The sequence below is a fragment of the Schistocerca nitens genome, chromosome 11, assembly GCF_023898315.1.
Source record: "Schistocerca nitens isolate TAMUIC-IGC-003100 chromosome 11, iqSchNite1.1, whole genome shotgun sequence".
Classification (NCBI taxonomy): domain Eukaryota; kingdom Metazoa; phylum Arthropoda; class Insecta; order Orthoptera; family Acrididae; genus Schistocerca; species Schistocerca nitens.
In genome coordinates, this window is record NC_064624.1 from 57,511,642 (window position 1) to 57,524,841 (window position 13,200).

Consider the following 13,200-nt stretch of genomic DNA (forward strand, 5'->3'; position numbering starts at 1 on the left):
TTTATTTTTGTTTTCTACAATGAAAAGAGAGACAAAAGGAAAGTGTTTCGCTGATACTGCCGAGTGAAGAAAATATGAATAAATAAGCTAAAAAAAGTACAGTTTCTATCGGGTACACCCTCCTGCACATGTTGTTCGTGCAAAAGCGAGACAGGAAGTAACTTTTTACACGACTCATTTGACAGTCATTTATCACGCTGTCCGTTGCAGCCGTGAGGTTCTCTCTCTTTCCCCTCATCTCCTAAAAACCTCGATAGACTGACTCCGAGGAACGAGTGGCCCCACACGGCACGTGGAGGTGCTCACCTGCCGTCTCGCACTGCCTATCGACGGCAACAGAAATTTAATGTTCAGTCTTTTGTATAATTATTGACCGTTAAGATGTATAATCTTATTTTAAAGGCCTAGCACATTAAGACAAGTATTAATGTTATAAACTTGTGTACACATCTCGAGCCAGTACAGCTCACAGTGTGCGAATTACCCAGATACGAGAGCACTTACTGACTTCTGACAAACTTTACACATAATTTCAAACATTTTCTCTCATATACAGGATGGATCACCTAAAACTTTCGCCACAAACATTGCGGAAATGGGAAGTGCTATTCGTGTGCAGTTTTCACAGAATGCGTCGGTATTCGGGGGCTCTGTCTGTTAGCCGATCGACAGATTGTGATAATACTTAGGAAATGTATTTTTTGTGAAAATATACATTCTCTTAAGTGGAACAATGCCTACTGATATTAATGCATTAAAAGTAGGATAAATTAGAACATCACCGGCGTCTGTCGCAGGATTCCATTGCGAGTGATTTAGCACACACAAAAGAACAACACAGGTGGATACAATACTTTTGTGGGTTCCGACCAGTAACAAGACAACAGACCGTCACGACAGCCGCTGTGTCAGTGCTGCAGGTTAATCCTAGTATGCAGAGGAAAGTCTTCCAGAAGCGGTGGAAGATGGCACGCCAGGAGGCTGCGACGCTCGTGTGCGTTCGGTGTCCCGTGTGTGGAGAATGGCCCTAAGAGCTGACGGTGCACTACCCCACACCGTACGTTTACATTCCGTGGGCGTCGACATATCAGTAGTACACGTTTCGGCAGTTTACCGGGCCACGACCAGTAACTGTGGCTTCGTCACTAAACGATATACACTATACGTCTGGATTCTTCTGTCTTAATGCACGTGTACAAAAGTTAACACAGTTCTCACAATTGTTTCCCTGCAGCTATCAATGGAGAGAAATGTGATAGGGATGGAACTGACGTTGACATAAATACACAGGAACCTCGCCTGCCTCACGCCATTCCTCGTGCGAATGTGCTGGATCTAATGTGCAAATCTACTGCAACACCAGTAAGCACATTAATTTCCCCTCTTCTGTTACACTGTCTACCACTTTCACATCATAACATTACAGGGCCGTATAACATTACAGGTCGGGATTGATCTAGGAGGTCTTGAATATCTTATTTGTATCTGGCAGTTGGTATGGAGAAATTGAAACTTGGGGGATTTCTTTATATATTTTGGCATGATTAAGTCCCAATGCTATGCAAAGCTGTCATTTAGTTACGTGCGATTTGCAATCTGTTATGTGTTACTTTCCGATAATAAATCTTTTTTTTTTTATTTCCATTAAAATATAATGACGATAAATGTTTTAGATCATTTGGAATAATATTTTAATAACTATGTAGATGACGTGACACCATTTGTTTACTCTTAGCGGAAAAAAAAGAGAGAGTGTTAATTGTGCGTTTATGGACAGTCAGTGTCGGGATCAGTGATTATGATTCCAGAAATAATTGATTTGATGAAGTTCAATTGCACACAATCGTGTAGGGCAAATTATGACCTCGAAATTGGTTGTAGATGTATGCAGGTCAATTTTGTGACAGGCTAGTACGCATTGCGAGTGTGTCGCAGTATCAAGACTGCTTTCACCCGCCAATGGTTTGCTTTAAATTCGCGAAAATACAATTTACGCGAATTCTTAACTATCACGAGGGTAGAATATCTGAGGCTCCACTTGGAAGGACGTAAGTTTGGATAGAGGGATCATTTTCAAAATCCAATACAAATCTTGTTGATCGAAGTAGCCTAGCAACCCAAAAGCCTAGCAACCCAAAAGCTCATATGTGGTTATCAGCAGAAACAGTGTACTATTTTTCATGCACACGTTTACACTCTACATCGAGGTGTGGGTGATTTGTGGGTGTGAAATAAATATTTGAAAGCATTTGATTAAATAAATAGGAAAAATACAAAGAAGTTTATTCGTATATTTTGTTACTTCACGAACAGTGATATTTTCTTATAGTGGTGTAGAGCCTTACCTATTATTAATGTTGTGACAGACTGATCGTAAGTGCTCTCATTACAAGTCGAGTTTTTGGCCTGACTATGAGTAGCTGGTTCTTGAAGTCTCAAAGGTTAAGTGAAGAATAATATCTCACTTAAATAACGCTGCATCGAAACCCACTATCTTTATACTATATTAAGCTAGCTATTCTGGAATCAGGTGGTATCGTGGCCTCGCAGTTGTGAGTTGTCGACAACAAATAGGTAAACACTAACATAAACATTTCTCACGCTCGGATACCGACGAGGGAAAGAAGAGACGACAATGACGACATACACGTATACGTATACAAACGGCATACTTGGCGCCTTACTATACTACAAACACAATGGATGTCACGGTATAGCGTAACTGGTCAAAGAGGATGTTAAATAATTGCCGAGACAGTTAACATCTACTGGGATATCTTGCCGGATACACCATACGAGAATGAACCGCGCTTTTCCCACACTCTCCGTACTCCACAAACAAGTGGGCTTTTTCTGCACCGATAATCCCCATCGTCCACCACTGCTCACACTGTCACATACTAACTGACCGGCAAGTAGCAATGCACTCGAGAACAACACAGGCACACGGTAAGCAAACACGACAGCACCGTACCCGGCAACTACGGAAGCTGAATGGCATGAACAAATGTTGGTGGGGAAACTTTTCAACATAAGACATCTTGTAAACGGTTCACACTATAATCCAGACAGAAACACTATTAACATTCTAATTTACCCTACATTTGGTATTTTGATGTCAACAGGCACTGTTCCATTAAAAAAGTGTATGTTTTCACAAAGAATGCACCTTCTAAGTATTATTAGAATCTGCCGAATGGCTAGCAATATGCACATCAATATTACCTTCAATTTGTGGTAGAAGTTTTAGGGGATCCACCTTGCGTGTTTAATGTCAAAGACAGGTCGAGTCAGGAGGAAAGGTACAGGCTTTGAGAGGAGACAGTATCAACGATTTGGAACAAAAGACTTCGCACGAACGTATGCCCTATTCCAAACGGTTTCCAAGATAGAGCACCTTTAATGTCACTTTTGTGGGTTTTTCTCTAATAACTTCACACTGTGGCCGCCAACAAAAATCTGCCACAGTACAAATTGAACTGCATTAAATTTCCAAAAAAACACGTGGGGGAGTGTACTATTGATTTTTTTCTCTAGAGCTCATAGTTTGTGCAAAGAGAGCGAGAGAGTACTGACAATCTCGCACGACACGCACAAGCTGAAGCTCAGTTAGTTTTTGTAGGCCAATTTGAGGCAGTTACACGACTCGACAGACCACAAGCGTCCTGCTAAAATTGTTCGTGACTAATTCCTCTATACTACTTGGTACAGTGTAAAGAAGACCGTGTCTTCAATAGTACAGAAAATGAATAGTAATGTAAATTAAACATGTTCTACCTCAGAATTTCGAATAAAGCATACATCTGTGTGAGTTTTTTGTTCAGAACTGCCAGTACTACCACCCCTCAAAGCACTAGCTTTCCTCCCTATTCACCCAGCATTTAACATTAAGCATATCATCGCACGCTCTAAAATGCGTGCCTTACGAGGTACGATGTAACGGTACTTTGACTACCGCACCTCCGCCAGAGCAAAGATGTGATTTACAATCGCGCACGCAGAAGAGCGCTGCGCCAGCGACAGATTTTCATAAGTAATTTTGATCTTATTTCTTTTTTACTTTTGCATAGGTGCTCATTTTAACAAGTAGTTCATTACTCTCTTGTTATCTTGTCTTCGTACGTTTAAGACGTGTATTTTTCGGCGCTGATGTTAAAGAATGATTTTAAGTGGAAATTAAAACTATATTACGAAACTAACACATGGCGTCTTCAAGTTATTTCAGCAGTGATTCGCAGTGGTTATTGCCAAATTTATAAATTAATCCAGACAGTGAGAACTTCAAGAAATTTTCATCAGACGGAGAACAAGAGGACCAGCGAACAATGAAAAAAAGGACATCCTACAAGAAAATTAAGAAGTATTCCAGATGCAGCCACGAAGACTATATTACAATAGATACTACGTTTCTGACAGAATTATAAGGTAAATTTCAACTTATTTCTGATGCTATTTCCTTACATTCGCTTTTTGTAGTGTTGCCGACCCGGTCTGCCATTCACGGTCAAATTACAGCACTATCTCAACCAGTAATACGAAGTCCGCCTTATCCGTAACTTATTCCGTCAAAATTTTCTATTTTGTATTTTCACGGCAGAAACCCGAGGAAAGGAAACACTACAATGAGCTCTCGTTCAGTAGAAGAGATGCGTTTCACAGTAGCACAGATGAATTAGGGCTCATAGCACTTAAGGTATGCAATATAGAGCCCGTGTTAAGTGGGCATTTCTTTTATAGTTTTGGTCCATACAACCACCTCTCAAAATATGGAAAGTAAAGAGCTTTCAGTAGAACAGGTCCACTGTCAAACGAACCAGAACAATTTTCGCTCGTAAGCTTCGACAGTCATTTCTGGACCGGGCCGCTTACCTCAAATTGATACATTTACCCTTCTCCGTTATCTCCGGAAGTTTGTAATATCGAAACGGCATCACCCCACAGGTAAAACTTGACGAGGGTACGTGAAAGTTGTCACTAGTTGTGCCCAATGCCGTGCCACTGCCAGTCCGTTAATGCGAGGAGCTAGCTGCGTTACCTTGACAATTATGTCACGGCACTCCTCTTTCACCTCCGGAGCCGTCTTGCGGTCGGCGCACAGCTTCTCGAGGTGGGCCTTTATCAGGTGGTCCAGCCGGAAGCACTCGCCGTTCACCACGTCCTTCACCATCAGGTCTGCAAACCGGTCCACGTGCCCCGAAGCTCTGCGTGCCAGAAAAGTGATCAATCTTATTAGAGAAGTATCACCTCAGTTGAGGACAGACAACTTATATCACAGTATTACTAGCTTCTCACTATCTTTCAGAGCAGTTCAACAGAATGGAAAGGGCCCAGAATGAGATTTTCACTCTGCAGCGGAGTGAGCGCCGATATGAAACTTCCTGGCAGATTAAAACTGTGTGCCGGACCGAGACTCGAACTCGGGACCTTTGCCTTTCGCGGACAAGTGCTCTACCGACTGAGCTACCCGAGCACGACTCACGCCCTGTCCTCACAGTTTTACTTCTGCCAGTACCTCGTCTCCTACCTTCCAAACTAGTGCTAGTTCTGCAAGGTTTGCAGGAGAGCTTCTGTTAAGTTTGGAAGGTAGGAGACGAGGTACTGGCAGAAGTAAAGCTGTGAGGACGGGGCGTGAGTCGTGCTCGGGTAGCTCAGTCGGTAGAGCACTTGTCCACGAAAGGCAAAGGTCCCGAGTTCGAGTCTCGGTCCGGCACACAGTTTTAATCTGCCGGGAAGTTTCAGAATGGATAGGGTCTGCATAAATCTAAGTGCAGAAAGTATGTGTTTGGAGTGTACCCTTTATGGTAGTTAAATGTGGATACACGCAGGTGTTGAAAAAAATGTTCCATTAAAAAAAAGAGGGCAAAATTGGGTTTTTATGAATTTTATTGAAGTTTTTGGGATTTTTTCACAGTGACAAACAGTTCTGTTTAAATTCCTACGGTTAAGTTATTCAAAAAAACTTATCAATTTTTACAAGTACTTTATTAATGCCTCATTACTTGCCCTGCCAGTACTGCATCCATTGAGAGAATCCACTCCATCTATGGCCTTGTTTGATCAAAATTAAGAAAAAACTTAGGACAGAATAGAATCAAGAAATTAGTGAAGATCTATAAATCTCTGCATTTAGTCTACATTGTACTTTACGATAAATAGGATTCTACATTAAGTTTAAGTTTTTCTTCTGGAAGTGTATGATTATAAGACAAGGTTTTTCCTCAAATTCGTCATTCAAAAACTGTGGGGTCATCTTATATTCACATATCGAACTATTACTGCCGAGGTCAACATTTTTACGTCGGTTAATAGATTGATATAGGGGTTGTCTTACATTCACAGAAGAAGCACGGGTGATTGAGGTCACGTGCAGATTTATTTTGAAAAATGTGGACAGGTACGCAGGCCAAACAATATGCTCGAACAGGTCCAAGATTTCCTGATACACTGAAGCGCTCTACACAATATCGACCTAGCTCGAACAGTCACTTGACTTTTGACTCACACGCCTGTAGCATAGGGGATATGTGAGAAATTATAAACTAACCACCCCGATAATCTATTGCTACGCTTAAAATCTATCAATTTTGTGAAACTCAGGAGTACATAGAATTTAATGCTTGCTGTCATTTTAGAAATTCTTGTTGTATTTGGCCAGATTTGCAATACAAATTCTCATACATGTATGGATACCGTATACAAACATTTATGGTGCTTCTTTAAGAAAAGAAAAACTAGATTCTGAAAACAAGTCATAATTTTATTCCATTATGAGATGCTGTAATGATTTAACAACGTTGCAAATGAGAAATTCAGTCACTGCTCACGTATTAAAATACTGGGTAAAGATGTTACCATCTTTTAATTATCTTTAGTACAAGATGGTGACATTCAGATGAAGCAAGAAAGAAAATTAATCCAAAATTACATGTCTAAAAAACTAAATAAATCATTTTAAGCTGATTTTAATTGTTATAAAAGCAATAAATTACAACATCAAGACCAATTGTGGACAGCGAACTAACAGAAACCACTAGATCGCAGGATGATTGAAAGTTTGAATATTTTACTGTATCATCATTGAAATCTTTTACTTATATATTAGTTGCCAGTGTTACATATGACCCACACCTTAGTTGCTCAAAAACAACATTACAGAAGGGCTGGAAGGGGAACTAGGAAGAGTGTAGGGATGGAAGTAGTGAGCAGGTAGCAAATTACATCTTGCTGCCAATCATGGGAACCTATACTGCATTCTTTGGCTTTTTATGAACATCTAGTACATTTAAACTATACTTTGCCTGTATCTCCCTGAACTGACTTCAAAACTGGGTGGATGCACTACAATGGTACACATTTTACCAGGCGAAGGTAAATTTATAGATAGAGGCCAGTTGCGTACTTACACATTTTTCAATAACAATTGTGAGGTATGACAGGAATGAAAGAGGGTGTGTCAGATCCCGGTTCTGCACAGCCAATGAGGGAGCGGCACGCACACGATATTTTTGGAAACGAGAAACACTCGGATAAAAACAGCTGCGTTCTTAAGTTCCGCCTTAACGACAACCTCAGGCATTGCAATGTATTCGGAGGAAACGGCGAAATATTTGTGACTACTGCTATTAGGATAATGCTAATAATTAAGAAGTGTGATACCACAGATGAGACGCTTATTACGCAAAAATGGCAGGAAAGATAAAAATTAATATAAACCAATTTTTTAAATTTTATTTCTTCTTGTATTATCAAAATGTAGACAATCAACAAATGGCCTAATTTTAAATTAGGTATAATGCTAATGTTTTAGGCAGATACTTAATTTCACTAAAACAGCTTGTAATTTTGATTAGTCAGAATATGTTAATAATTGGGGTAACTGTGTTTCTTATACGGCAAGAAAAGATAAAATGGTAATAAAAAAAAATTTTAATTTCGATTTACTTTTTTCTTTCATATAAATCTGTGTCAGCCTGTCTATGGTGCAATAGGTATTTAGAGTATGTTTGTATGATGATTAGCATTTTAAAAAAACGCACATCTTGGAACAAGAAATACATTTTTGAAACAATTGCACAGCCACAACAAATAGATCATTTTGTCTTTTGCTTTTTAATTGCTAGATTGCCACTTTCACATATTTAAATATTGTAACAGATATATATAATTAAACTCACATTCACAAAAATTCTGAGTGAAAAAAGAAAGATAGGGAGAAAAATGAGGGCAAATGAAGATGATATGATTATCAAAATGAGGTAATAAATGAATAGAAATATAAAATTACCTTTAAACCACTTTATTAAATAAAACAAATGATAAAAATCATTTTATTCAAGGTGTAAAAATAAACGAATTCATAGCACCTGACAAGATTTGAACCCACAACCTTCAGCACGTGAAGGCATTATTCTGTCCATTACACCACACAACCATTCCACACATCACTACTTTTTCATCGATTAGTCACAGACGAGGGTCCTGCAGGGTAAGATACCTGCGATCTTAACCTACATCACCACACAGATGGTTTTGATAAGGGGATCTCTCCTTATAAGCAAGCATCTTCTTCGTCTCTGTGTGATTATTAAATGGATGTGATAACGAACAGTTTAGCGGCAGTGTTTCTAGTACTGGTGAGACAGTGATAACTATAATGACAGTAACAAGAACCTCGAGTGGTGAAGGGGGCGTCGTACAAGAAGTGGTGACTGCTGACAACAGTCCTGGTTCTACAAAATAGTCATATGGTAATTGTAGCCTAGACAAGAATCAGTTCCCTTTCACAGGAACTCCAGATGTAAACATTTCCTACGCAGACTGTCTCGATCCACTTCATATTTTAACTCTTTTCGACGATAGCTCACTTACCGATATAAGTAGTAAGAGGAACAAACGTGCTGAATAGTTTGTAAAGGTACAGGCTGACAAACAAACAGCGATCACGTGTCCACAAATGGGCAGAAACAAAAAAAGGAGAACTGTATTCTATATTCACCGTGCTACGCCTCCAAAGAATTGTTAAAAAATTGGAACTTGAAATTTGAGGAAGTTTCCCCAGAAAGTTCTCTCAGGAAGCAGATGTAATTTTGAAACTTCCTGGCAGATTAAAACTGTGTGCCGGACCGAGACTCGAACTCCGGACCTTTGCCTTTCGCAGGCAAGTGCTCTACCGACTGAGCTACCCGAGCACGACTCACACCCCCTTCTCACAGCTTTACTTCTGCCAGTACCTAGTCTCCTACCTTCCAAACTTCCCTCAAAGTTCCCTCATTTTAATGAGAACAGTGTGTATTCAGAAGATTGTGGTATTCCCTCTAAATTGCATAAATTAAAACCTGCTGCCGATTGTGAACAGAATAAATTTTGCGAAGCTCCTACTCCCAAATGAGAATCATCCGACCACGAACCGCTGTCGCTCCGGATACGGCAGCTCTCTATCGAGCGACACGTACTAATGCTGACCTCGGTATTAAATTATTTTGCTCGCGTGAGGCAAGTAGTAGGTATTAGTGGTATTTTACAATTTACACTGGGAAAGATCCTATATCTGAGCTGCAATATAAACAATATTCTATAGCATCTACAGAGGTTTCGCAAAGGTCACGCAACACTGCAAGTAAGTGGCAGGAGGCACGAAAATAATTACGCGTGCGGGAACAGAGGCGAGTGCAACTCTACGCGTCAGCGGCCGGTGGCGACGGGACAGCACCGGCCACTTACCGGCGCAACGAATGGCAAAGTGGGGGGATTAATCACGTACAAAATGTCTGGGACTCGTGAGGGTACAATATTTGCCAGATGTTTTGTGGGCAGGGTTTCTGGAAATAAATCATTTCATCAGGTTACCTTCCATTCAGAAAGTGGGTGCACTCAGGGACTGTTATGTGATTTATAAATTATAGAGCGCAGCAATCAGGTGTCTTTTTTAGCAGGTTTTATTACGCAAATCCAGATTTCGGCTAGTGCCCAGCCATTATCAATGCTAAAAAATACAAGAAGTACATAGTCAGGTGATACAATAAAAAGTTACAACTCTTGGCTTAACCTACGTGGCTAATATACTAGATTACATACCACTATTTTCTGATTTCGATGCGTGTCAGTTCCCTGTTGTTCGGGTGTCATTCACAGTTTTTTTAATACTGCTGTGTAAAGAAAGTAGGGTGTGTGGAGTACACATCAACTGGTTTATTTTTTAGCACTGATAATGGTTAGGCACTAGTCAAAATCTCGATTTGCGTAATAAAACCTGCAAAGAAACAGGATGACTGATTGCTGCAATTTATAATTTATAAATGAATCATTTTGTCGACTGAAGGGGAAATCTCGTGCTGAGTTTTAATACAAATGAACAAGCTCTATTTGCAGATCTGTTCATTTGATCGTCTGGGAAAATTGTACAGAGTTTAAAAGTTTAATTATTTTGTGGGAAGATTTCATAAGAAGCAATAATCATTTAGTGTGTTTTGTTATTTTTGTCAGGTGTTCCACACGAGCTCGGGGCTTAAAGCAGTGATTGGCGTCGTGATCAGAAGTGGCAAAGAATCTTCTGTACGAACTGTGATGTCACAGGATAACAACTACCAGAAGATTAATAATGTAGACACTGATGTACGTACTCTCGTTTTTTGCTCCAGTTTGAAGTTTAGTTCAAAATGAGATGTACCTAACCGATTTAACTTCAGACCACACTCGTAATCAGGGGCACAACAAAAGCCTTCACGGAAATTAGGACTGAAGAGTTCCGGTTTCAGACGTAAGTAGAATTGTTTCGTTTACCGACAAGTCGGGGGTTCGCAGACTCGTCGGGGCCGAAGACGGCGACGAGGCAATTTATAAACCGACCGAAACCTCGCAAAGCGTTCGCAATAGCAGGTAAGACGTAGCAATCGACACTGTTCAGTATCTCTGCAGGATATAACTGACAGTGGGTGGCTCCGACCGGAAATGGCAAACCCGGAAATTGATCCCGTCGGCGAACCGGGCCAAAGAAAGGCAAGAGGACAGAAAAGCTGTGGACGCGACTTACTTGAGGACGGCCTCCGGGGTGAGTATGGAGCAGTCCACCTCCAGCATCTGCTCCTCCAGCACGAAGAAGCTGCGCCACGCCGCCAGCAGGTTCGCCTTCAGCGCGCAGCCCATCGGCCCGAAGTCAAACTGCCCCGTTATGCCTGCAGGAAGCCACACAAACACTGCATTACTGAGCAAAACATAGTTTAGATTCAGGGAATCACGTACCAGAGAAAGAGAGAGAGAGAGAGAGAGAGAGAGAGAGAGAGAGAGAGAGAGAGAGGGGGGGGGGGAGATAGGGGCACGTTGGGGAGGGTGTAACCTCCCCCCAGTTTCGCACCGAACTATATTATTCGCATACGCTGTAGGTGACGTTATATTTTAATTATTTTTTGCGTGCCTCAACGATACAGATGGCCGTACCATAGGTGCAACCACAACGGAGGGGTATCTGTTGAGAGGCCAGATAAACTTGTGGTTCCTGAAGAGGGGTAGCAGCCTTTTCAGTAGTTGCAGGGGCAACAGTCTGGATGATTGACTGATCTGGCCTTGTAACACTAACCAAAACGGCCTTGCTGTGATGGTAGTGCGAGCGGCTGAAAGCGAGGGGAAACTACAGCCGTAATTTTTCCAGAGGGCATGCAGCTTTACTGTATGGTTAAATGAGGGCAGTGTGGAGGGTAAAAATCGTAGAGGGAGACCAAGAGATGTATACACTAAACGGATTCAGAAGGATGTAGGCTGCAGTAGGTACTGGAAGATGAAGATGTTTGAGCAGGATAGAGTAGCATGGAGAGCTACATCAAACCAGTCTCAGGACTCAAGACCACAATAATAATATACAGGGTGTTACAGAAAGGTACAGCCAAACTTTCAGGAAACATTCCTCACACACAAAGAAAGAAAATATGTTATGTGGACATGTGTCCGGAAATGCTTACTTTCCATGTTAGAGCTCATTTTATTACTTCTCTTGAAATCACATTAATCGTGGAATGGAAACACACAGCAACAGAACGTACCAGTGTGACTTCGAACACTTTGTTACAGGAAATGTTCAAAATGTCCTCCGTTAGCGAGGATACGTGCATCCACCCTCCGTCGCACGGAATCCCTGATGCAGCCCTGGAGAATGGCGTATTGTATCACTGCCGTCCACAATACGAGCATGAACAGTCTCTACATTTGGTACCGGGGTTGTGTAGACGAGAGCTTTCAAATGCCCACATAAATGAAAGTCAAGAGGGTTGAGGTCAGGAGAGCGTGGAGGCCACAGAATTGGTCCGCCTCTACCAATCCGGTCACCGAATCTGTTGTCGAGAAGCGTACGAACACTTTGACTGAAATGTGCAGGAGCTCCATCGTGCACGAACCACATGTGTCGTACTTGTAAAGGCACATGTTCCAGCAGCACAGGTAGAGTATCTCGTATGAAATCATGGCGGTGAATCGAGGAAGTACAGTACATACTGACAAAACTAAAATGAGCTCTAACACGGAAATTAAGCATTTCCGGAGACATGTCCACATAACATCTCTTCTTTATTTGTGTGTGAGGAATGTTTCCTGAAAGTTTGGCCGTACCTTTTTGTAACACCCTGTATATCTTTCCTCCTTGTCATGAGACTCTCTGTTGTCCACTTCTGTTATTGTGACAACTACTAAATGATAACATCTCCTTTCTTAAATGCTGGAATTTATTAATTAAATCACTCAATTTATAAACATTTATGAACATCAAACAGTGTGTGCCATTCTGCCACTCATCTCCGGCCTCGTTACCGAGCAACCTCCCTCTCTAGCCTCTCACACCCGACTTCGACACACGGACTCCGACACTCGACTACTGCTTACCCACTCGCACATTGTCGACCGCACTGCAGTCTTTACTTAAACCGTGTACGATCTCTGCATAGTGCATAATCGATACTACGTAAGGGTACTGTACCCTTACGAGGGGAATGCGTTCGGTGGACCCTGCCTTCTGTTGAACATCACACCAGTAGCCTTCTCTGAAAACTACCTAGAACACATAGTTAGAAAACCCACTCGTGGTGGAAATACACGGGATCTAGTGGCAACAAAAGGTTCGTACGAGCAGTTGCCAGCGGGCTCGTGCGCATGCGCAGAGCTGAATTCGCGTACGAGCAGCGCCTTCCTCCCGCTTCTGGCTACTTGGAGTGTGGCTGT

The 13,200-nt window shown here is 41.5% G+C and overlaps 1 protein-coding gene across 1 annotated transcript in view; it reads right to left on the reverse strand.

The window, feature by feature from the left end:
• LOC126213269 (glycine--tRNA ligase) overlaps positions 1 to 13,200 on the reverse strand; it is a 142,636-nt gene that overhangs the window by 91,301 nt on the left and 38,135 nt on the right. Inside the window, exons 3-4 of the mRNA XM_049940933.1 lie at positions 11,030 to 11,171; positions 5,036 to 5,201 (exon numbers count right to left, since the gene is read on the reverse strand). Of these exons, the coding sequence (XP_049796890.1) occupies positions 5,036 to 5,201; positions 11,030 to 11,171 (308 nt within the window). The remainder of the gene's footprint in view (positions 1 to 5,035; positions 5,202 to 11,029; positions 11,172 to 13,200) is intronic.